The sequence below is a fragment of the Salmo salar genome, chromosome 03, assembly GCF_965601325.2.
Source record: "Salmo salar chromosome 03, fSalSal1, whole genome shotgun sequence".
Lineage (NCBI taxonomy): Eukaryota > Metazoa > Chordata > Actinopteri > Salmoniformes > Salmonidae > Salmo > Salmo salar.
Genome location: NC_138293.1, coordinates 82,038,520 through 82,064,762, shown reverse-complemented (window position 1 = coordinate 82,064,762; position 26,243 = coordinate 82,038,520). Strand labels below are relative to the sequence as shown.

General features: G+C 44.8%; 1 protein-coding gene across 2 annotated transcripts in view; it reads left to right on the top strand.

The window, feature by feature from the left end:
- Window positions 1-26,243, top strand: part of LOC106601829 (BAR/IMD domain-containing adapter protein 2-like 1) — a 73,379-nt gene that overhangs the window by 33,892 nt on the left and 13,244 nt on the right. For both annotated transcript variants that reach the window (XM_045715553.2, XM_045715552.2), the window contains 6 exons: window positions 19,168-19,320; window positions 19,580-19,735; window positions 20,343-20,478; window positions 20,688-20,916; window positions 23,506-23,568; window positions 24,210-24,396. In XM_045715553.2, coding sequence (XP_045571509.1) covers window positions 19,168-19,320; window positions 19,580-19,735; window positions 20,343-20,478; window positions 20,688-20,916; window positions 23,506-23,568; window positions 24,210-24,396 — 924 coding nt within the window. The remainder of the gene's footprint in view (window positions 1-19,167; window positions 19,321-19,579; window positions 19,736-20,342; window positions 20,479-20,687; window positions 20,917-23,505; window positions 23,569-24,209; window positions 24,397-26,243) is intronic.

Genomic DNA, 26,243 nt, shown 5'->3' with positions numbered 1-26,243 from the left:
TGCTTATAACTACAATTCTGATCCAACCATAAAATACATTGTGCCCCTGGCCTGAGAGGATGGAAGTTCAATATGTAGCTAGATGTAGAAGGCTAATGTTAACTAGTTAACGTTGTCCATGAATGGAAGTTAGTCTAGAGAGCAAGCATATTAGCCAGGTAGCCTAGGACAACAAAAACTAAAAGCGTGTACTGTATGACAGAGTCATAGACCATTTCGTGAACATGAAAGAGAGGAGGATAGCCAGCCAGCCAGCCTGGTTCTAGTCTCTCTCACCAGACTCTGGGGCGCTCCACACGCTATCCTGGTCCTAGTCTCTCGACAGACTCTGGGGCGCTCCACACGCTATCCTGGTCCTAGTCTCTCGCCAGACTCTGGGGCGCTCCACACACTATCATGGTCCTAGTCTCTCTCATCAGACTCTGGGGCGCTCTACACGCTATCCTGGTCCTAGTCTCTCACCAGACTCTGGGGCGCTCTACACGCTATCCTGGTCCTAGTCTCTCGCCAGACTCTGGGGCGCTCCACACACTATCCTGGTCCTAGTCTCTCTCATCAGACTCTGGGGCGCTCTACACGCTATCCTGGTCCTAGTCTCTCACCAGACTCTGGGGCGCTCCACACGCTAGCCTGGTCCTAGTCTCTCACCAGACTCTGGGGCGCTCCACACGCTAGCCTGGTCCTAGTCTCTCACCAGACTCTGGGGCGCTCTACACGCTAGCCTGGTCCTAGTCTCTCTCACCAGACTCTGGGGCGCTCCACACGCTAGCCTGGTCCTAGTCTCTCTCACCAGACTCTGGGGGCGCTCAACACGCTATCCTGGTCCTAGTCTCTCTCACCAGACTCTGGGGCGCTCAACACGCTATCCTGGTCCTAGTCTCTCTCACCAGACTCTGGGGCGCTCCACACGCTAGCCTGGTCCTAGTCTCTCTCATCAGACTCTGGGGCGCTCCACACGCTAGCCTGGTCCTAGTCTCTCTCACCAGACTCTGGGGCGCTCTACACGCTAGCCTGGTCCTAGTCTCTCTCATCAGACTCTGGGGCGCTCCACACGCTAGCCTGGTCCTAGTCTCTCTCACCAGACTCTGGGGCGCTCTACACGCTAGCCTGGTCCTAGTCTCTCTCACCAGACTCTGGGGTGCTCCACACGCTAGCCTGGTCCTAGTCTCTCTCGCCAGACTCTGCGGCGCTCCACACGCTATCCTGGTCCTAGTCTCTCATCAGACTCTGGGGCGCTCTACACGCTAGCCTGGTCCTAGTCTCTCACCAGACTCTGGGGGCGCTCTACACGCTATCCTGGTCCTAGTCTCTCTCATCAGACTCTGGGGCGCTCCACACGCTAGCCTGGTCCTAGTCTCTCACCAGACTCTGGGGCGCTCCACACGCTAGCCTGGTCCTAGTCTCTCACCAGACTCTGGGGCGCTCTACACGCTAGCCTGGTCCTAGTCTCTCTCACCAGACTCTGGGGCGCTCCACACGCTAGCCTGGTCCTAGTCTCTCTCACCAGACTCTGGGGCGCTCCACACGCTAGCCTGGTCCTAGTCTCTCTCACCAGACTCTGGGGCGCTCCACACGCTATCCTGGTCCTAGTCTCTCTCACCAGACTCTGGGGGCGCTCAACACGCTAGCCTGGTCCTAGTCTCTCTCACCAGACTCTGGGGCGCTCTACACGCTAGCCTGGTCCTAGTCTCTCTCATCAGACTCTGGGGCGCTCCACACGCTAGCCTGGTCCTAGTCTCTCTCACCAGACTCTGGGGCGCTCTACACGCTAGCCTGGTCCTAGTCTCTCTCGCCAGACTCTGCGGCGCTCCACACGCTATCCTGGTCCTAGTCTCTCATCAGACTCTGGGGCGCTCTACACGCTAGCCTGGTCCTAGTCTCTCACCAGACTCTGGGGGCGCTCTACACGCTATCCTGGTCCTAGTCTCTCTCATCAGACTCTGGGGCGCTCCACACGCTATCCTGGTCCTAGTCTCTCACCAGACTCTGGGGCGCTCCACACGCTATCCTGGTCCTAGTCTCTCACCAGACTCTGGGGCGCTCCACACGCTAGCCTGGTCCTAGTCTCTCACCAGACTCTGGGGCGCTCTACACGCTAGCCTGGTCCAAGTCTCTCACCAGACTCTGGGGCGCTCCACACGCTAGCCTGGTCCTAGTCTCTCACCAGACTCTGGGGCGCTCTACACGCTAGCCTGGTCCAAGTCTCTCACCAGACTCTGGGGCGCTCCACACGCTAGCCTGGTCCTAGTCTCTCACCAGACTCTGGGGCGCTCCACACGCTAGCCTGGTCCTAGTCTCTCACCAGACTCTGGGGCGCTCCACCCCAGCTGGGGCACAGCGGCTGTGAGAAGAAACTAGCTTTTTCCCATATTCACAAAGAGCTCAGAGTAGGAGTGCTGATCTAGGATCAGGTCCCCCTGTCCATATATAATCAGATTCATTATGATTTAAGACCAAGATTAGACCCTAGAGTCCTACTATGAGATGCATTGTGAATATGGGCCCTGGTCTCAGGTATGTGCTTTAACCTACTGAGGCACGTGCAGTACAGATACATGAAGTTGAAACGTGATATGCATGATAACAATATTCAGATGAGTTGTTTTACCTGCTGATCTGGGACCAGGCTACAGAAAGTCTGTGCAACAGTGACTTACAAATCTGTTATCTTAATTTGATCATTATGTTGTCACAGAGAATTTCCCTGCAAAGCAGGACATACAAATTGTAGTGTATTTAAGGTTTAAAAAGTCTTCTAAAGTTTGTAATTTCCACTTTAACATTTCAGACTTGATTTGTACTAACAAAAAAATGTGTCAACCCCTACAAAAATGTCCATCAATTATATTTCACATAATAATTCATATTACCTGTTGCTGCAGGACTATTCTCCTGCTGTGAGAAGCAGGGTCAAATTAAGATGGCGCATCTGTATAGATAAATATTGCTATTACAGATCTGGGACCAGGCTACAGTAGATCTAACATTGACCCTGAGAGTAGAACCCCAGAATCTGGTCCTGGACCAGCTCTAATATAACAGGACAACTGTCGTCAGAGTCAGATCCCTGGTTTGGTCACAAGACTGTCAACAGACTGCACCCAGGCTCAGAGACTTACATACACACACAAACAAACACAGAGCAGAGCTGTGTTACAGTCACAGGTGGAGGTTACAGGAAGCCACAGAGAAAACAGGAGCAGAATGAGACAGAGGACAATGGGCTAAATCACTGTATTAAGTCAGTGTTTAGGCCTATAGTTAATTTTCATATTGATTTGTTTTCTGTCACTAGATAGAATGAACTGCAGCTTCATATTTAATAGTCAGCACGTCTGTGTTGATGGTTACATCCCGAAAGGCACCCTATTCCTTAGTGCACTACTTTTGACTAGCTGGAGTCCATTTTTATTGGGTGTATCTACCACGTCCTGTACCGGTCCGGAAAGATACATCCGTTGTTTTGTTATTTTCTGCCTGCAAACATGTTGGATGATTCAGTATCCATTGAAGAGCTTGAACAATACATTGACGAGAGATACTTACGAGCTCAAAGAAACATGTCGCTGGTTTCGGAGGATTCAATCACTGTTAAGGACAACAAACCCAATCAACAATACAAACCAAAGCCAAGTTGTCCAAGCGGTATCAACGATGTCATAAAACCATCCCCAAGCAAGAGTGCGCACGTGTGGAGAGGTTTACGGATATGGATGTTGACTTGTTGAAATCCATCAATGAAAGGCTTGTTAAACTTGATATCTTGGATATATTACGAGAGGACATCAGTGCATTATGTGCCCATCTAGAATTCAGCTAATGTCAGATTGATGATCTAAGGAAAGAGAACACAGTGCTGAAAGGTACTGTAGACTCTATTCATAGCAAGGTGGAGGTGGTGCAAAAGGAGAACAAACAACTTAAAGAAACCTTGCTTGATGTACAGTGTCGATCAATGTGGGACAATCTAATATGTTCAGGGATACCGGAGAAAGACAACAGCAGAAGCTGTGAGGACACTGTCTTTATGTCAACTCAACTGAAACTGCCCACTGATGTTGTGCGTAATGTCACTTTCTCCAGAGTCCATAGAATGGGTAAGGCCTCTGGGAATGGGCCCCGGGCTATCATTGCATTTTTTATAACATTTTAAGCAAATGGAAATGGGGAAGAACAGGGGCAGAGAACTCCGAAACATTGATTTTGGAATGAATGATCAGTTGCCCACGGAGATCAATGAAAGGAGAAAAAAAACTGTATCCCATCATGAAGGAAAAGCGTTGCCTGAATCAACGAGTCTCCTTGGTGATGGATAAACTTTACATCAACGGGCAACTGTATCGGGTCTCTAGAGTAACTCCCTGGCTATTTGAATCCAATGTTCAAATCTGAGTTTGTGTGTTGTAGTGTATCATGACAACTTCAACTATAACGAATACACTTGACAAGAAAAGGGTTGCATATAGCTCAGGTTAATGTATGTAGCCTTCCTAACAAAACACATCAGGATTTTAACTTGGTCAACATAAATAATATTCATATTTTAGCTTTGACGAAACGCATTTAGATGCATCTGTAAATGATGGGTAAATGAACATTCAAGGATATAGTCTACATAGAAGGGACAGGAATAGGAATAGTGGGGGTGTAGCACTGTACATTCAGAATCATATCCCTTTTAAGAGGAGGGAAAACCTTAATGCATGTCAAGTAGAGGCACCATGGGCTCAAGTACATCTGCCTCACCAGGCACCCTTATTGGTAGGATGTGTAAAGACCTCATAGCTCCAAGGTGTCCTATCTGGATGACTTATGCACTGGGTTTGACCAGGCCACAGATGGTAACAGAGATGTATTTATCTCGGCTGATTTTAATATAAATGGAAGGATCATAATAATTCAAATATAACTAAATTGATGATATATACCGAGAGCTGTGGTTTGAAACAAATGGTTAATGATACTACTAGATCATCAACTAAGTTGGGTCACCATTCAGACACGTGCATTGATCTGATCTTCGGTAATATACCATTGCAATGCTTAAAAGCCAGATCAATGCCAGCGGGCTGGACAGACCATAATATTGTGACCATAACCATGAACACCAAGGTTCCAAAGAAATCTCCAAGGACTGTGGTCAAGAGAAATGGTAAGACGTTTTATCATGAGCCATTTCAAAATGATTTGGCTGATGTACCCTGGGAGCTGATTTATCTAGAGGATGATTTAAATCACACTACAGATTGCAGCTCCACTGAAATACACATTTTATTGGTCACTGGAAAAGGGGACATTTGCACATGTATGGAAGCATGCTAAACTGTGTCCAATCCCGAAAGACAGCAAAGCTGCTGTTACTCCTGCCAATGGTCGACCAATTAGTCTACTCCCTTCACTCAGTAAGATATTGGAGGGTATTGTGAGTAGACAAATATGGGAGTACATGGAAAATAATGATCTGATAACAGCCAATCCGCATGCTTATTGCAGAAAACATTCCACTACCACTGCATTGGAAGACATGACTGACCAGTGGCTCAATGCTATGGATAATGGCAGGTTTGTGGGTGTACTGTTTTTTTTATTTTAGTGCAGCATTTTATTTAGTGGATCATTAAATATTTTTGACAAAAGTATTGCATTATGGGTTTAAGAAGGCAGCATTGAAGTGGGTACAGTCATATCTAACTGACAGGAAACAGTCCATCTATGTCAATGGGTCGTTTTCTACGCCTCATGATTTAAACTGTGGAATACCGCAGGGCAGCTGCCTTGGGCCACTTCTTCACTTAATATATACCAACAACCTTCCTTATGCCTTATCTGAAACTGAAGTTACTATATTTGCAGATAAATACTACAATTTATACAGCAAGACAATCGGTTCAACAGGTACAGCAAACTCTCTACAAGTAGATCTGGGAAATATCATGGAGTGGGTTTGCCGGAACACCAAGAAAACCAAGGTTATATTGGTCTGTTCCACCAGGAAAAGGCCAACACAGCATGGGATACAATTAAGTATGGGGGGAGTACAAATTGAGGAAGTGGCAGAACTACTAGGGGTGCAGCTAGACAACCGCTTATTATGGTTGTCAAATAACTAATCTATGTTAAAAAAAAAATGATATTAAAAAAAACTGCATGCATGCATGATCAGAAAGAAAGCTGAATATTTTCCCTGGAAACATTCTTAAGTTAACAACCCAAGCATTAATTGGGAGTCAGGTGAAGTCCTGTTCTGTGGTCTGGGGAAATGCATCAGAAAGTGAAATTAGGAGGCTGCACATTGCACAGAACAAAGCAACAAGGATTGTTTTAAGGTGGAGATATGGTTATTCTGTTGCAGTCATGCTCAATGCTCTTGGTTGGTCATCAATCAACAAGATCATTGAAAAAAAACATGCTTATTTTATTTCACAATGTACACCATTTAAAATGACCAAACTTTATTCACAACAGTATTCAGTTGGTAAGAGACAGACATTCAGTAAATACTAGGAATAGATTGTCCACCATCTACAGGTGAAGTGGGAAGTTTACATACACCGTAGCCAAATACATTTAAACTCAGTTTTTTACAATTCCTGACATTTAATCCTAGTAGAAATTCCCTGTCTTAGGTCAGTTAGGATCACCACTTTATTTTAAGAATATGAAATGTCAGAATAATAGTAGAGTGATTTATTTCTGCTTTTATTTCTTTCATCACATTCCCAGTGGGTCAGAAGTTTACATACACTCAATTAGTATTTGGTAGCATTGCCTTTAAATTGTTTAACTTGGGTCAAATGTTTCGGGTAGCCTTCCCCAAGCTTCCCACAATAAGTTGGGTGAATTTTGGCAAATTCCTCCTTACAGAGCTGGTGTAACTGAGTCAGGTTTGTAGGCCTCCTTGCTCGCACACGCTTTTTCAGTTCTGCCCACAAATTTTCTATAGGATTGAGTTCAGGGCTTTGTGATGGCCACTCCAATACCTTGACTTTGTTGTCCTTAAGCCATTTTGCCACAACTTTGGAAGTATGCTTGGGGTCATTGTCCATTTGGAAGACCCATTTGCGACCAAGCTTTAACTTCCTGACTGATGTCTTGAGATTTTGCTTCAATATATCCACATAATTTTCCATCCTCATGATGCCGTCTATTTTGTGAAGTGCACCAGTCCCTCCTGCAGCAAAGCACTCCCACAACATGATGCTGCCACCCCCGTGCTTCACGGTTGGGATGGTGTTCGGCTTGCAAGCCTCCCCCTTTTTCCTTCAAACATAACGATGTTCATTATGGCCAAACTGTTATATTTTTGTTTCATCAGACCAGAGAACATTTCTCCAAAAAGTACAATCTTTGTCCCCATGTGCAGTTGCAAACCGTAGTCTGGCTTTTTTATGGCGGTTTCAGAGCAGTGGCTTCTTCCTTGCTGAGCGGTATTTATAGGACTCGTTTTACTGTGGATATAGATACTTTTGTACCTGTTTCTTCCAGCATCTTCCCAAGGTCCTTTTGCTGCTGTTCTGGGATTGATTTGCACTTTCTGCACCAAAGTACGTTCATCTCTAGGAGACGGAACACGTCTCCTTCCTGTGCGGTATGACGGCTGCGTGGTCCCATGGTGTTTAAACTTGCATACTATTGTTTGTACAGATGAACGTGGTACCTTAAGGCATTTGGAAATTGCTCCCAAGGATGAACCAGACTTGTGGAGGTCTACAATTTGTTTTCTGAGGTCTTGGCTGATTTCTTTTGATTTTCCCATGATGTCAAGCAAAGAGGCACTGAGTTTGAAGGTAGGCCTTGAAATACATCCACAGGTTCACCTCCAATTGACTCAAATTATGTCAATTGGCCTATCAGAAGCTTCTAAAGCCATGAAATCATTTTCTGTAATTTTCCAAGCTGTTTAAAGGCACAGTCAACTTAGTGTATGTAATCTTCTGACCCACTGGATTTGTAATAGTGTATTATAAGTGAAAAAAAATCTGTCTGTAAACAATTGTTGGACAAGAAATGTGTGGAGTGGTTGAAAAACGAGTTTTAATGACTCCAACCTAAGTGTATGTAAACTTCAGACTTCAACTGTGTGTTATCCAGACAGAGCAATACAGAAATGTTATTATTAATCTGAGCAAACCAGAAACCTTTCAGTATTTAAATTCAAACAATACTTTAGAACCATTTAAATATAATAAATTGGAAGGTTGTGCAGGACTTTGGTAGATGAATGTATCAATCTATCCTTTCAGACTGTTAAGAGTATTTATCTGGTCAATATGTCAGTGTATTATGTCTGTTTGTAACAGTGTGGTATACGTGAAAATGTGATTGTATTATAAATTGTATTTTAATATTTAAGGACTCTTGGAAGATTAGTCCAAATAAGGACTAAAATAGATAATAAAATGAAATTCCTCTCTCTCATATTTCTCTCTCGCATTCCTGTCTCTCTCTCATTTCTCTCTCTCTCTCTCTCATTTCTCTCTCTCTCTCATTCCTCTCTCTCATTTCGCTCTCTCTCTGTCTGTCTCTCTCTGTCCTTCCTCTCTCTCATTTCTCTCTCTCTCTCATTCCTCTCTCTCATTCCTCTCTCTCTGTCGATCTCTCTATCCATGTGGCCAGTCTACCTGTTTTGCTGTCTGTTCAGGCTTCTGAGGGATCAGTGTTCTGAGTCAGACTCCCTAGTGATCTGAGTGTCGTTCTGTCTGTATGCCAGTCATTCTCTGGGGCAGACAGACAGATGGCCTGACGTCTGGGCTGAGACACAGGGGCTTAGCTGTAGATGACTCACTAGTACAGCTAAACACTTCCTGGGTACTGTCTCTTCATTGACCAATAATTCCCAAGAATTACACTGGTAATTTACTTGACCATCCCCCCCCCCCCCCCTCCACGCACTCTCTCGGTCTCTTGGCCCTCCCTCTCTCGCGCTCTCCCTTTCTCCCTCGCTCTCTCTCTCTTTCTCTCTCTCGCCTTGCTTTCCTACCTGTTTCCACAGAACTAAAGATATGTGTCCATAGCAACAGCCATTATTTAGCCTTGACAGATGTATTGTGTCAACCAGGATGGTTGCATTTATTACATTTCACACCCCTGTTTCACTCGCACACATATATATATATATATATATATATATATATATATATATATATATATATACATACACACACACACACACACACACACACACACACACACACACACACACACACACACACACACACACACACACACACAGGAATATTTGAATGATCCAGGTTGAGTTTCAGGTCCCTGGGCATGATACCTTATCTGTGGCTTTATCTCAGTACATGGAGGGACAATGATTGCAGTATAGCTCCGCAAGCACGCGTCAGTGATAAGGAGGGGGTGACGTTATGGCTCCTGTGATAAGGAGGTGGTGACGTTATGGCTCCCGTGATAAGGAGGAGGAGGTAATGTTATGGCTCCCGTGATGAGGAGGAGGTGACGTTATGGCTCCCGTGATAAGGAGGAGGAGGTAATGTTATGGCTCCCGTGATGAGGAGGCGGTGACGTTATGACTCCCGTGATAAGGAGGAGGGGGTGACGTTATGGCTCCCGTGATAAGGAGGTGGTAGTGTTATGGCTCCCACGATAAGGAGGAAGAGGTGATGTTATGGCTCCCACGATAAGGAGGAGGTGGTGATGTTATGGCTCCCACGATAAGGAGGAGGTGACGTTATGGCTCCCACGATAAGGAGGAGGAGGTGACGTTATGGCTCCCACGATAAGGAGGAGGCGGTGACGTTATGGCTCCCACGATAAGGAGGAGGAGGTGACGTTATGGCTCCCACGATAAGGAGGAGGGGGAGGGCTCCCCGACGGGGGTGGTGATGGGCTCCCAGGGGGGGGGGCGATGGCCCCAGAGGAGGAGGGACGAGCCCGTGGAGGGGGTGCGTTATGGCTCCCAGGGGGGGGGGGGCCCCGATAAGGAGGAGGTGGTGATGTTATGGCTCCCATGATAAGGAGGAAGAGGTGACGTTATGTCTCCCATGATAAGGAGGAAGAGGTGACGTTATGGCTCCCATGATAAGGAGGAGGTGGTGATGTTATGGTTCCCTGGGGGGGGGGGGCCCCATGATAAGGAGGAGGAGGTGACGTTATGGCTCCCATGATGAGGAGGAGGTGGTGTTATGGGAAAGGCCAGCATTGAGGCCCAACCAAACAATGGTGGGCCTCTTTTCTTGTAGGAAGTCTAGGAGGTGGGCTCTGGGAAATTAGGAAATTGTGAAGCAAATTGCAAAATGGCTTCTTTTTTTTGAGAGAGAGATCCTGTGTGCATGTCACTGTGTTACTGTCCTCGTGTGTGACTGAGTGTGCTCTTATGTACATACACTTGCCTTGTCTGATAGTGCACTACTTTTGGCCAGAATATCAGCCTATTCCCTGTACAGTGCACAAGTTTTGACTAGAATGACACCGTAGTCCCTAAATAGTGCACTACTTTAACCAAATAAAATTGTATTGGTCGCATACATATTTTGCAGATGTGATCACAGGTGCAGCGAAATGCTTGTTTCTAGCTCCAACAGTGCAGTAATACCGAACAATACACAATAATACACACCAGTCCAACAGTGCAGTCATACCGAACAATACACAATAATACACACCAGTCCAACAGTGCAGTCATACCGAACAATACACAATAATACACACCAGTCCAACAGTGCAGTCATACCGAACAATACACAATAATACACACCAGTCCAACAGTGCAGTCATACCGAACAATACACAATAATACCCACCAGTCCAACAGTGCAGTAATACCGAACAATACACACCAGTCCAACAGTGCAGTCATACCTAACAATACACAATAATACACACCAATCCAACAGTGCAGTCATACCTAACAATACACAATAATACACACCAATCCAGAATGACCCCCTATTCCAGTTATAGTAAACTACTTTTGACCTGAAGGAAACCCTGAATTCATTATACAGACCAGTAACTGGATGGAGACCACAACAAATTACCATAGGAAGGCTTTTCCCATTTCCTCTAAAACTCAAGAGCTCCAATAGGGACAGGAAGCTGGTGAAAGTGTGTGTGGAGGGTAGATTACATTGAATCGTGTGTTGTCACATGGTGTTGTTGTTATGGGTAATATACTGTGCTGTACGGCTGCAGGGTGATTTTGCAGTGTTGTGATGACGAGATGGGGATCTCACTCGTGCAGCCCTAGTCTGTACCCCACCTTTAACTGTGTGTGTGTGTGTGTGTGTGTGTGTGTTAGGTAAGTAGGTAAACAGCATATTGAAATGGGTTGACTTTACACAGGGTTCAAATCATATCAAATGTATTTATATAGCCCTTCTTACATCAGCTGATATCTCAAAGAGCTGTACAGATACCCAGCCTAAAACCCCAAACAGCAAGCAATGCAGGTGTAGAAGCACAGTGGCTAAGAAAAACTCCCTAGAAAGGCCAAAACCTAGGAAGAAACCTAGAGAGGAACCAGGCTATGAGGGGTGGCCAGTCGGCTTCTGGCTATGCCGGGGGGAGATTATAACAGAACATGGCCAAGATGTTCAAATTTTCATAAATGACCAGCATGGTAAAATAATAATAATCAGTGGTTGTCGAGGGTGCAACAGGTCAGCACCTCAGGAGTAATGTCAGTTGGCTTTTCATAGCCGATCATTGAGAGTATTTCTACCGCTCCTGCTGTCTCTATAGAGAGTTGAAAACAGCAGGTCTGGGACAGGTAGCACGTCCGGTGAACAGGTCAGGGTTCCATAGCCGCAGGCAGAACAGTTGAAACTGGAGCAGCAGCACGGCCAGGTGGACTGGGGACAGCAAGGAGTCATCATGCCAGGTAGTCCTGAGGCATGGTCCTAGTGCTCAGGTCCTCCGAGAGAGAAAGAGAGAATTAGAGAGAGCATACTTAAATTCACACAGGACACCGGATAAGACAGGAGAAATACTCCACATATAACAGACTGACCCTAGCCCCCCGACACATAAACTACTGCAGCATAAATACTGGAGACTGAGACAGGAGGGATCAGGAGACACCGTGGCCCCATCCGATGATACCCCCGGACAGGGCCAAACAGGCAGGATATAACCCCACCCACTTTGCCAAAGCACAGCCCCCACACCACTAGAGGGATAACTTCAACCACCAACTTACCATCCTGAGACAAGGCCGAGTGTAGCCCACAAAGATCTCCGCCACGGCACAACTCAAGGGGGGCGCCAACCCAGACAGAAAGACCACGTCAGTGACTCAACCCACTCAAGTGACGCACCCCTCCTAGGGACGGCATGGAAGAGCACCAGTACGCCAGTGACTCAGCCCCTGTAATAGGGTTAGAGGCAGAGAATCCAAGTGGAGAGAGGGGAACCGGCCAGGCAGAGAGAGCAAGGGCTCCATTGCTCCAGTGCCTTTCCGTTCACCTTCACACTCCTGGGCCAGACTACACTCAATCATAGGACCTACTGAAGAGATGAGTCTTCAATAAAGACTTAAAGGTTGAGACCGAGTCTTCGCCTCTCACATGGGTAGGCAGACCATTCCATAAAAATTGAGCTTTATAGGAGAAAGCCCTGCCTCCAGCTGTTTGCTTAGAAATTCTAGGGACAATTAGGAGGCCTGTGTCTTGTGACCGTAGCGTACGTGTAGGTATGTACGGCAGGACCAAATCGGAAAGATGGGTAGGAGCAAGCCCATGTAATGCTTTGTAGGTTATCAGTAAAACCTTGAAATCAGCCCTTGCCTTAACAGGAAGCCAGTGTAGAGAGGCTAGCACTGGAGTAATATGATCACATTTTTTGCTTCTAGTCAGGATTCTAGCAGCCGTATTTAGCACTAACTGAAATCTATTTAGTGCTTTATCTGGGTAGCTGGAAAGTAGAGCATTGCAGTAGTCTAGCCTAGAAGTGACAAAAGCATGGATTCATTTTTCTGCATAATTTTTGGACAGAAAGTTTCTGATTTTTGCAGTGTTACGTAGATGGAAAAAGCTGTCCTTGAAACAGTCTTGATATGTTCGTCAAAAGAGAGATCAGGGTCCAGAGTAACGCCGAGGTCCTTCACAGTTTTATTTGAGAAGACTGTACAACCATCAAGGTTAATTGTCAGATTCAACAGAAGATATCTTTGTTTCTTGGGACCTAGAACAAGCTTCTCTGTTTTGTCTGAGTTTAAAAGTAGAAAGTTTGCAGCCATCCACTTCCTTATGTCTGAAACACAGGCTTCCAGCGAGGGCCATTTTGGGCCTTCACCATGTTTCATCGAAATGTACAGCTGTGTGTCATCCGCATAGCAGTGAAAGTTAACATTATGTTTTCGAATGACATCCTCAAGAGGTAAAATATATAGTGAAAACAATAGTGGTCCTAAAATGGAACCTTGAAGAACACCGAAATTTACAGTTGATTTGTCAGAAGACAAACCATCCACAGAGACCAACTGGTATCTTTCCGACAGATAAGCTCTAAACCAGGCTAGAACTTGTCCGAGTAGACCAATTTGGGTTTCCAATCTTTCCAAAAGAATGTGGTGATCGATGGTTTCAAAAGCAGCACTAAGGTCTAGGAGCATGAGGACCGATGCAGAGCCTCGGTCTGAGGCCATTAAAAGGTAATTTACCACCTTCACAAGTGCAGTCTCAGTGCTATGATGGGGTCTAAAACCAGACTGAAGCATTTCGTATACAGTGAGGGGTTCCTGCAGATTTTGTACGTTTGCCCACTGACAAAGAAATGATCAGTCTATAATTTTAATGATATATTTATTTGAACAGTGAGAGACAGAATAAGAACAACAAAAAATCCAGAAAAACGCATGTCAAAAATGTTATAAATTGATTTGCATTTTAATAAGGGAAATAAGTATTTGACCCCCTCTCAATCAGAAAGATGTCTGGCTCCCAGGTGTCTTTTATACAGGTAATGAGCTGAGATTAGGAGCACACTCTTAAAGGGAGTGCTCCTAATCTCAGCTTGTTATCTGTATAAAAGACACCTGTCCACAGAAGCAATCAACCAATCTGATTCTAAACTCTCCACCATGGCCAAGACCAAAGAGCTCTCCAAGGATGTCAGGGACAAGATTGTAGACCTACACAAGGCTGGAATGGGCTACAAGACCATCGCCAAGCAGCTTGGTGAGAAGGTGACAACAGTTGGTGCGATTATTCGCAAATGGAACAAACACAAAAGAACTGTCAATCTCCCTCGGCCTGGGGCTCCATGCAAGATCTCACCTTGTGGAGTTGCAATGATCATGAGAACAGTGAGGAATCAGCCCAGAACTACACGGGAGGATCTTGTCAATGATCTCAAGGCAGCTGGGACCATAGTCACCAAGAAAACAATTGGTAACACACTAAGCTGTGAAGGACTGAAATCCTGCAGCGCCCGCAAGGTCCCTGCTCAAGAAAGCACATAGACATGCCCGTCTGAAGTTTGCCAATGGTCATCTGAATGATTCAGAGGACAACTTGGGGAAAGTGTTGTGGTCAGATGAGACCAAAATGGAGGTCTTTGGCATCAACTCAACTCGCCGTGTTTGGAGGAGGAGGAATGATGCCTATGACCCAAGAACACCATCCCCACCTTCAAACATGGAGGTGGAAACATTATGCTTTGGGGGGGTTTTCTGCTAAGGGGACAGGACAACTTCACCACATCAAAGGGACGATGGACGGGGCCATGTACCGTCAAATCTTGGGTGAGAACCTCCTTCCCTCAGCCAGGGCATTGAAAATGGGTCGTGGATGGGTATTCCAGCATGACAATGACCCAAAACACACGGCCAAGGCAACAAAGGAGTGGCTCAAGAAGAAGCACATTAAGGTCCTGGAGTGGCCTAGCCAGTCTCCAGACCTTAATCCCATAGAAAATCTGTGGAGGGAGCTGAAGGTTTGAGTTGCCAAACGTCAGCCTCGAAACCTTAATGACTTGGAGAAGATCTGCAAAGAGGAGTGGGACAAAATCCCTCCTGAGATGTGTGCATACCTGGTGGCCAACAACAAGAAACGTCTGACCTCTGTGATTGCCAACAAGGGTTTTGCCACCAAGTACTAAGTCATGTTTTGCAGAGGGGTCAAATACTTATTTCCCTCATTAAAATGCAAATCATTTTATAACATTTTTGACATGTGTTTTTCTGGATTTTTTTGTTATTCTGTCTCTCACTGTTGAAATAAACCTACCAATAAAATTATAGACTGATCATTTCTTTGTCAGTGGGCAAACGTACATAATCAGCAGGGGATCAAATACTTTTTTCCCTCACTGTACATTGTTTGTCTTCAGGAAGGCAGTGAGTTGCTGCGCAACAGCTTTTTCAAAAAAAATTGAGAGGAATGGGAGATTCGATATAGGTCGATCATTTTTTTTACAAATATTTTCTGTGTCAAGGTTTGGCTTTTTCAAGAGATGCTTTATTACTGCCACTTTTAGTGAGTTTGGTACACATCCGGTGGATAGAGAGCTGTTTATTATGTTCAACATAGGAGGGCCAAGCACAGGAAGCAGCTCTTTCAGTAGTTTAGTTGGAATAGGGTCCAGTATGCAGCTTGAAGGTTTAGAGGCCATGATTATTTTCATCATTGTGTCAAGAGATATAGTACTAAAACACTTGAGTGTCTCCTTTGATCCTAGGTCCTGGCAGAGTTGCGCAGACTCAGGACAACTGAGCTTTGGAGGAATACGCAGATTTAAAGAGGAGTCTGTAATTTGCTTTCTAATGATCATGATCTTTTCCTCAAAGAAGTTCATGAATTTATTACTGCTGAAGTGAAAGCCATCCTCTCTTGGGGAATGCTGCTTTTTACTTAGCTTTGCAACAGTATCAAAAATACATTTTGGATTGTTCTTATTTTCCTCAATTAAGTTGGAAAAATAGGATGATCGAGCAGCAGTGAGGGCTCTTCGATACTGTATGGTACTGTCTTTCCAAGCTAGTCGGAAGACTTCCAGTTTGGTGTGGCGCCATTTCTGTTACAATTTTCTGGAAGCTTGCTTCAGAGCTCGGATATTTTCTGTATACCAGGGAGCTAGTTTCTTATGACAAATGTTTTTAGGGGTGTGACTGCATCTAGGGTATTGCACAAGGTTAAATTGAGTTCCTCAGTTAGGTGGTTAACTGATTTTTGTCCTCTGACGTCCTTGGGTAGGCAGAGGGCGTCAGGAAGGGCATCAAGGAATCTTTGGGTTGTCTGAGAATTTATAGCACGACTTTTGATGATCCTTGGTTGGGGTCTGAGCAGATTATTTGTTGCGATTGCAAACGTAATAAAATGGTGGTCCGATAGTTCAGGATTATGAGGAAAAACATTAAGATCCACAACATTTATTCCATGGGACAAAACTAGGTCCAGAGTATGACTGTGGCAGTGAGTAGGTCCGGAGACATGTTGGACAAAACCCACTGAGTCGGTGATGCCTCCGAAAGCCTTTTGGAGTGGGTCTGTGGACTTTTCCATGTGAATATTAAAGTCACCAAAAATTTGAATATTATCTGCTATGACTACAAAGTCCGATAGGAATTCAGGGAACTCAGTGAGGAACGCTATATATGGCCCAGGAGGCCTGTAAACAGTAGCTATAAAAAGTGATTGAGTAGGCTGCATTGATTTCATGACTAGAAGCTCAAAAGACGAAAACATTTTGTAAATTGAAATTTGCTATCGTAAATGGTAGCAACACCGCCACCTTTGCGGGATGTGCGGGGATATGGTCACTAGTTTAACCAGGAGGTGAGGCCTCATTTAACACAGTAAATTCATCAGGCTTAAGGCATGTTTTAGTCAGGCCAATCACATCAAGATTATGATCAGTGATTATTTCATTGACTATAACTGCCTTGGAAGTGAGGGATCTAACATTAAGTAGCCCTATTTTGAGATGTGAGGTATCACAATCTCTTTCAATAATGGCAGGAATGGAGGAGGTCTTTATTCCAGTGAGATTGCTAAGGCGAACACCGCCATGTTTAGTTTTGTCCAACCTAGGTCGAGGCACAGACACGGTCTCAATGGGGATAGCTGAGCTGACTACACTGACTGTGCTAGTGGCAGACTCCACTAAGCTGGCAGGCTGGCTAACAGCCTGCTGCCTGGCCTGCACCCTATTTCATTGTGGAGCTAGGGGAGTTGAAGCCCTGTCTATGTTCGCAGATAAGATGAGAGCACCCCTCCAGCTAGGATGGAGTCCGTCACTCCTCAACAGGCCAGGCTTGGTCCTGTTTGTGGGTGAGTCCCAGAAGGAGGGCCAATTATCTACAAATTCTATCTTTTGGGAGGGGCAGAAAACAGTTTTCACCAAGTGATTGAGTTGTGAGACTCTGTTGTAGGATACTCGTACCCGCAACCCTTCGATTGCCAGCTCCCTCCCCACCAGATTTCAGGATTTGCACCGACGACCCTCTGGCTCCTAGCCCACTGCTCTAACCTCTGCCGCTAGGGCTAAACCCAGTGAAACTGGACCCTGTCACTTGTGCAGGTCTGTTGTTATGCCAGGTGTTTCTGGGTGAATGAGTTCCCAAGACCCATACTGCACACTGGCTGCTATGTCACATGTATGCAACTGAGTCAAGCATTCACTGATGAAAGTCTTCAATGAATCAAAGCTCTTTTTGTCCGTGTTCTCCTTACAGATTCATGTACCTAGATTGATTTGAGCTGCAGGGACATTGTTGGATCATATGAAATGTAATCAAGATAAATAGGTCCATAAAGAGATATGGTTAAAGGACCCTATAGCATGCGTATGTCTTAGTTCTAATGAACTGCACACACATCATCTCAATTCTAATCTCAACAATACATCCAATAATAATCTTTCCTCTGTATCTACAATAATGTCATATGTTTCAGTGCACACACTTTAAAGACATCTATTATACTTCAGTCTACAGTAGATTAACTACTTTGATAATTCAACACATAGTGGCATCCATTTTACACGTCTGTTGACTAGTCTTTGTTTCTGTCATTGTTGTACCAAGTATTTACAGGTTAGTGGTATCCGGGATCATTGGGACATCCCGACCCTAAACCCTAACCCTTACCATTTTACATGTCAACTTCAATGGGGTAGAGATGTACCAACGATCCCAGATAGCAAGGATCAATATTTACATCACAACTCACTGTGCTGTATGCTCATTGGTCTCCCATTCAGTTCCATTTCCAATCAAATCAATAGAACTGTATTGATTGTAAATATTGACAGTTGCCAGCCACAGAAACACAGTGAAAAGGAATAGAGAGATCGTAAACTTAGCCATAGATGACAAAGTTATAAGAGCCATTCACACCCACAGAGATCAGAGACTCTGACCCCTGACCTCTGAGTGGCCCATGTCTGTGATAGAAGATAAGACACACAAAAGAAGGTTGTGTCATTGTCCACACACTCTTTGTTCACTCCCACAAGGCATTTTTAATTCAGCGTTCAGCGATACAAACTAAATGTTTCGACTGACCTTGTTCAGATCCTGTGCCAAGTTTTTAAATGTGCCTTCAGATAAGACTCCTAGGTTGCGTTTACACAGGCAGCCCAATTCTGATCTTTTTGACCAATCACATCAGATCATTGCACATCAGATCTTTTTCAGATCTGATCCGATTGGTCAAAAGACCAATTAGTGCCAAAAAGGTCAGATTTGGGCCCCCTATGTAAACGCAGCAAAAGACACACTAAACAAACTCATACAAACTCAGCGTTTCGACTGACCTTGTCCAGCTCCCGTGCCTAGTTTGAATGTACTTTCAGTCTCCTAGACACACAGTATATCTTGCTGCTGCTCCTCCTTAACCGTCATCTATTCTTCTGTCAGCATGTCTGCTACTGTCACCTCCCTAGCCCTCATCTATTCTTCTTTGTCAGCCATGTTAGATAATAAAACCCATTCCATTCCCTTGTACAGTATCCCTACAATACCTCTCTGTCTCTGCCTGCCACACTGAGATTAGAACGTCCAGCCAGCCTATATCTCTGCTCCTCTCGTCACAATGCCCTTTCACTTCCTGATACCTACGGTGCTAGGCAGCTCTGATTGGCTGAGCTATGTCTATGTGGCAAGACAAGACTGTGCGATTGGTCAGTGCAGCAAGATATTTGCGTATGATTGGTTGTTGCAGTTGAGATAACAGCATGTCATTGGCCTGTTGTGTTGTGCAGTGCCTGGAGACGCTGAGGTCAGGGCAGATGGACATGCAGAAGTTCATCGCCGATGGCTGCAAGGAGGCTCTGCTGGAGGAGAAGAGACGCTTCTGCTTCCTGGTGGACAAACACTGCACCTTCTCCTATCAGATCGCTGCCTTCCACGACAAGGTATTGGAACTATGCTACAGTGCCTCCTAGGTTCTCAGTCAGTAGAAAACCTGAACATGATTTCAATCCATTAAAATTATGGGGGTTTAAAGGGGATGTGGGCTAGAGGCTAGGGGTGGAATTGGAAGTGAATTTACCATAACCCCATCTGTGTACCACGTTTATTATACAAATGTCTAGCGGGGTACCACATCACAAATCCAAGGCTCCCTTTCTACAGTAACTACTATGACTGCTGCTGTTCCTTCTCTGACCCCAGGCCAGAGACATGCTTTTCGGGAAGCTGCCCACCTGGCAGGACAAGTGTGGCGACGCCACCAACGTGCCGGAGAGCGTGATGTCTATGATTGAGGGTCTTCGCACCCCAGTGTCCATCACCCCCCAGGCCTCCCCCGTCTCCCAGAGACACAGTAGGGTGAGAAGGCAGAATCACTCATTCATTAACCATTTAGAAAACAATTTATTAATTAGAATATCTATTTCTGATTCAATGTGAGAGAGCGAGAGAACACAGCACAGATACCTATGGCTTCAGTGATTTCATCATAATAATGAAATGGTAAAAACCTGTAATACCTGTACTACTAATGTACCACTACCAGTGGCAGGTTAACTACCAATATACCACTACCAGTGGCAGGTTAACTACTAATGTACCAGTGGCAGGTTAACTACTAATGTACCACTACCAATGGCAGGTTAACCACTAGGCGGCAGGTAGCTTAATGGTTAGAGCGTTGGATTAGTAACTGAAAGGTTGCAAGATCGAATTCCCGAGCTGACAAGGTTAAAATCGGTCGTTCTGCCCCTGAACAAGGCACTGTTCCTAGGCCGTCACTGAAAATAAGAATTTGTCCTTAACTGACTTGCCTAGTTAAATAAAGGTAAAATAATAATAATAATAATGTACCACTACCAATGGCAGGTTAACTACTAATGTACCAATGGCAGGTTAACTACTAACAACCATAAATTCTAGCACTCATACTATCCCCTTCCTGTGTTCCACTTCCTATGGTCAGAGCAACTCCATATTCCGGGACACAGTTCCACCCCCTGCCCCGGCACTGAAGGCTCAGACCAGCCCATTGGCCAGTATGTTCACGCAGGACACACCCACAACAAACTCAGTCACCAGAGAGACTGAGAGTGTCACAGGTAGTGTGTGGTGTGTGTGTGTGTGTGTGTGTGTGTGTGTGTGTGTGTGTGTGTGTGTGTGTGTGTGTGTGTGTGTGTGGGGGGGGGGGGGGGGGGGGGTCGCATGTCCTCCCCACTGATCGCTGGTGTGTGTGTTTGTATGTGGGTGCATGCATGGACCTGTGTACATGTGTCTGTCTATTAACCCTTCTCTCTCCCTCTCTCTCCAGACTACAGGGACAATGGAGGGGAGGAGAGTGGCGGTCTAGGTCCCAGGTCAGTGTCTGTGGCCACAGGACTCAACAACATTGTGAAGAGACCCAGGGTCCGCACCATCTTCCCCCACACCTCTGGGACCAACGCTACGCTGCTTACCTTTGACGAGGGAGACATCATCACCCTGCTCATACCTGATGAGAGGGACGGATGGCTCTACGGAGAACTGGAGAAGACCAGGCAGTAAGTTAGAGAGACACACACACTTACATACGGTGATGCACACACACACACACACAAACACACATTAGGGCTGGGCAATATGGCCAAAATATCATATCATATATGGTATTTTTCACATTTTTGACGGTATGACGGTATTTTATGTTTTTGATTCATAAAAGTTCTAAATTTGCTTTATGAGTAGTGCGTGACAACACATATATTCTAAATTATTTCAATGGGTCTATCTCCATTTGGATTGTTTTATACTGTTCAATTTAACTTCAACCTAAAATAATTTTGTATTATTTTCCATCAATTTCTGCATTCCCTGCACTCATTTGAGATCATTTCCACACTGCCACAATATGGGCAAAAATACTAGGCCTTATTTTTAACCAAATGTTGCAATTGCTATTTAGATCAAAACCCTTGGGTAAACTTTTGGAATCATGGAAATAGAATGTTTATTATAATTCTATAGTTAGAATATAAATAATAGTGGGCATAATAGTGTTGTTTGACATGACAACGAATGAAAATGCCATGGATGAGTTATTGTGACAGGGTAGGAACCAAAGTGATGTCCAGTGTTTCCTAGTGGACCATGTGATCTTTGGCTACATTAAAACTTTATTTATATAGCCATCATATTCATGCTTCGCCTATTCCTCTTTGATTTAGAAGATAATATGGCACAAACAACATGCTGATTTAAGCCTCCAACAGTTAGCCAGCTAACTAGCGATTAGCATTAGTGGCTAACACGATTTAGCTTAACTTGCTAAGAAAATACAAACTAGCTGTTGGAGATGTAAGAAACACAAACTAATATTGTAATTATAGAACGCTTGTGGATTTATATTAAGATCAAAGTGGAAACAACATCGTTGTCATCAACATTGTTGCATGTGCTGCATTGACCATGCAGACTGAACGCAAGTGTCTCGTGGTCAAGCAACAACAAATGTGCTCCTTGAGTGACGGGGCGGGACTAGGTCTATGTGGCAAAGCGGCATGGAGAGAGAGCAGAGAGGAATGACTCAAGTAGCAGAGTAAACTATAAAAATTGACTTTACACACGGCGTATCACATTTAACAAACCAAACATTCAAATACTGTTATAGAAGGTAAAGTAAAAACCCAAACCGTTCCGTGCATCAATACCTGTATGTAGTAAAATATGGTATACCGCCCAGCCCTAACGCACACACATGCATTTATACACACACCGCCAGCTGCTGGGTACATGTGGTAGTTCCGGTCCTGATTAGATGTTGATTTGATTGAGCTCCCCTTAACTGGACCACTCCAGGTGGGGCTGGCTGGGCGCCGTGCTCTGGGATCGCTAAGCGCTGCCTGGGAGCCAGCACACACTGGGGAATACAATCAGCGCACGGCTGGAGGCAGAAAACACAGAGGAGACAGGAGGGGAGAGGAGAAGGAGAGGAGGAGAGAGGAGGAGAGAGGGGGAAAGAGAGGGGGAAAGAGAGGGGGAAAGAGGTAGAGAAAGGAGAGAATCACAGCCAAATGAATCTCTGATGTTTTTGCTGAATCAAGGCTCAAAATGAACTTTAAAAAGGTGTTGTATTCCTGACATGATGCTGTACATGTTCTATACAGATTCTAGAGATGATGGACTCTTATATATGTCAAAAGCAGTGCACTAAATGGGGTGGCTTTTGGGAATAGGGTGGCTTTTGGGATGTTACCTAGATATGTGCCATTGATACAGTGTAGGGTTCTTGTGGAGGTCCCTGCAGTGTGATGTCATTGAGTTGATGAGACACCTATCTGTCACACCTCAGCCAGAGTGATGGATCTGGGTCAGTCACCTAGCAACACACACTGATAACATCCACATGTATCCCTCCACCACCATAGTGTGATGAAGAGTGTCATGGACAGAAATGAAATACATTTAATTAATATCCTGTGAAAACATGAATAATTAATCATATATTCATTATGTTCACAATGCTACATGACAAAAATCTGTCATCTATGATTATTTGATACCCTTTGAGACAGTAGTCTGAGAGAATGAGAGGCATGTGACTGTGAAATGTTGGCCTGGTTCCAGATCAGGTTAGTGAAATGTGATCACGACCTAAACCCTACAGCATGGTTCACTGTGGTGCTTTTAACAGGGAAGCTGGAAGTTGATACAGTACCCCCAGCCTTTATGTATTCTAGTTAAACACTGGCCGCACCCTGCCGCCCATTCTGAAGCCCAGTGAACAAATGGACAAATATGAACATTTCTCACAGGGATTTGTATGGAGTCAATGATTTGTCCATTCAGAGGCCTATGATGATTATCCACCTTATTCTACCATAATGGCCTCACGTCTATCTCACCACCTGTTAGACAGCTATAGAGAGGTTGAAGATGCAGAATCCTGAAAAGGGGATTCTATTCAGCTACTGCATGATGGAGTGGTGTGTAGAGAAGCAGGTTCCAGGGGATTGTGTACTTCAGTGTGGACGTCAATGTATTAGGAGTGTCTGAGGGTTATCCAGGGGCCTGTAGAAAAAAGCTGGGGAGATGGGAGTAGTATACAAGTGTAATCACCTCCCTCTCTCTCTCTCTCTCTGTCTGTGTTCCAGGAGGGGATGGTTTCCATCATCCTATTGCCGGGCATATTCAGAGCCAATAGTGAATAACAACAGGTAAGGGGACCACTCAAGCAGGCACACACACACACACACACACACACACACACACACACACACACACACACACACACACACACACACACACACACACACACACACACACACACACACACACACACACACACACACACACACACACACACACACACACACACACACACACACACACACACACACACACACACACACACACACACACACACACACACACACACACACACACACACACACACACACACACACACACACACACACACACACACACACACACACACACACACACACACACACACACACACACACACACACACACACACACACACACACACACACACACACACACACACACACACACACACACACACACACACACACACACACACACACACACACACACACACACACACACACACACACACACCACACACACACACACACACACACACACACACACACACACACACACACACCACACACACACACACACACAGGTGTCATCCAGACTTGTTGTCTCATAGTGTTTCCTCTACTCTCCTAGTCTGATGACCTTTGCTGATCAGAACTCCCTCCCTCCTCTCTCCCCTCCCTCCCTTCTCTCCCTCTTTCCTTCCCTCTCTCCCCCTCTTTCTCCACAGTGTGGGGGCTCCTCCCATGCGCAGTAAGAGCGTGGTGAACCTGCTCCACCAGGACACAGAGACAGATGATTCCTCCATGGTCCTCCCCCCTCCCGACTACAGCGACTATCCCAAGAGGAGTGTCCTCCCGGGCAGCAAGCAGCACTCGCCCTCCCTCTCCGCATCCTCCGGCTCTTCTGTACACACGGTCAGTCAGAGCCTGTCAGAGCTGATACTTAGTACTATACAGTTACTAGCTACCTGACCAGAGCTGATACTTAGTACTATAGAGTTACTAGCTACCTGACCAGAGCTGATACTTAGTACTATACAGTTACTAGCTACCTGACCAGAGCTGATACTTAGTACTATACAGTTACTAGCTACCTGACCAGAGCTGATACTTAGTACTATACAGTTACTAGCTACCTGACCAGAGCTAATAGTTAGTACTATACAGTTACTAGCTACCTGACCAGAGCTGATACTTAGTACTATACAGTTACTTGCTACCTGACCAGAGCTGATACTTAGTACTATACAGTTACTAGCTACCTGACCAGAGCTAATAGTTAGTACTATACAGTTACTAGCTACCTGACCAGAGCTGATACTTACTACTATACAGTTACTAGCTACCTGACCAGAGCTAATAGTTAGTACTATACAGTTACTAGCTACCTGACCAGAGCTGATACTTAGTACTATACAGTTACTAGCTACCTGACCAGAGCTGATACTTAGTACTATACAGTTACTAGCTACCTGACCAGAGCTGATACTTAGTACTATACAGTTACTAGCTACCTGACCAGAGCTGATACTTAGTACTATACAGTTACTAGCTACCTGACCAGAGCTGATACTTAGTACTATACAGTTACTAGCTACCTGACCAGAGATAATAGTTAGTACTATACAGTTACTAGCTACCTGACCAGAGATAATAGTTAGTACTATACAGTTACTAGCTACCTGACCAGAGATAATACTTAGTACTATACAGTTACTAGCTACCTGACCAGAGCTAATAGTTAGTACTATACAGTTACTAGCTACCTGACCAGAGCTGATACTTAGTACTATACAGTTACTAGCTACCTGACCAGAGCTGATACTTAGTACTATACAGTTACTTGCTACCTGACCAGAGCTGATAGCTAGTGACTGTATAGTACTAAGTACCTGACCTTATCTGAGGTTTCGGATAATTTCAGTCCTTCTCAATTGTCAGTTGTGTAAACAGGAGAGTTGGCTGACGTTTACATGTGCTGCCTGTCTGCGCATAAGATGTTTATTTTAATAACACCTATATAACACCTTAACAATACTTAATAAGCACTTAATAACATCCCTTACTGATTACAAGCCACATTAAACCATTAGCACATCCTAATTCCCTAAAGGTTGTCTATACAGTATTTGATGCCTCCTCATATTTTTGAAACCTGTATTGGATAGGATAAGGGTAGGATAAGATGTTACTGTATGGTACAGTATAACAGATCATAGCATTGTATAAGACCATAGATATCAACTACATGACATCACTGGATTGTGGATAAGACACACCTGTAAAGAGGATTTCCCCTTGAGCCAGTATAGTAATACAGTATAGTTATATATTATAGTAATACAGTATAGTAATACAGTATATTATAGTAATACAGTATAGTAATACTGTATAATATAGTAGTATAATATAGCAGTATGGTATAGTACTATAGTATAGCAGTATAGTAATATAGAATAGTAATACAGTATAGTAATACAGTGTAGTATAGTAATACAGTGTAGTATAGTAATACAGTGTTGCAATAGAGTATAGTAATACTGTATAATATAGTAGTATAGTAATACAGTATAGTAATATAGAATACATTCCCGGACTGTTGGACACCCTTGCATCTGGGAACCTCTGCCCCACTAAGGGACTGCTGGACTGCGGTAGAGCAGGACAGGGCTGGGCCTAGCCTGGAGGTTGTTTAAGCTAAAATACAGCAGTTCTGAATGACAGAGAAGTGTTGGCAACACCTGCAGGTGTAAAGTAGTTAC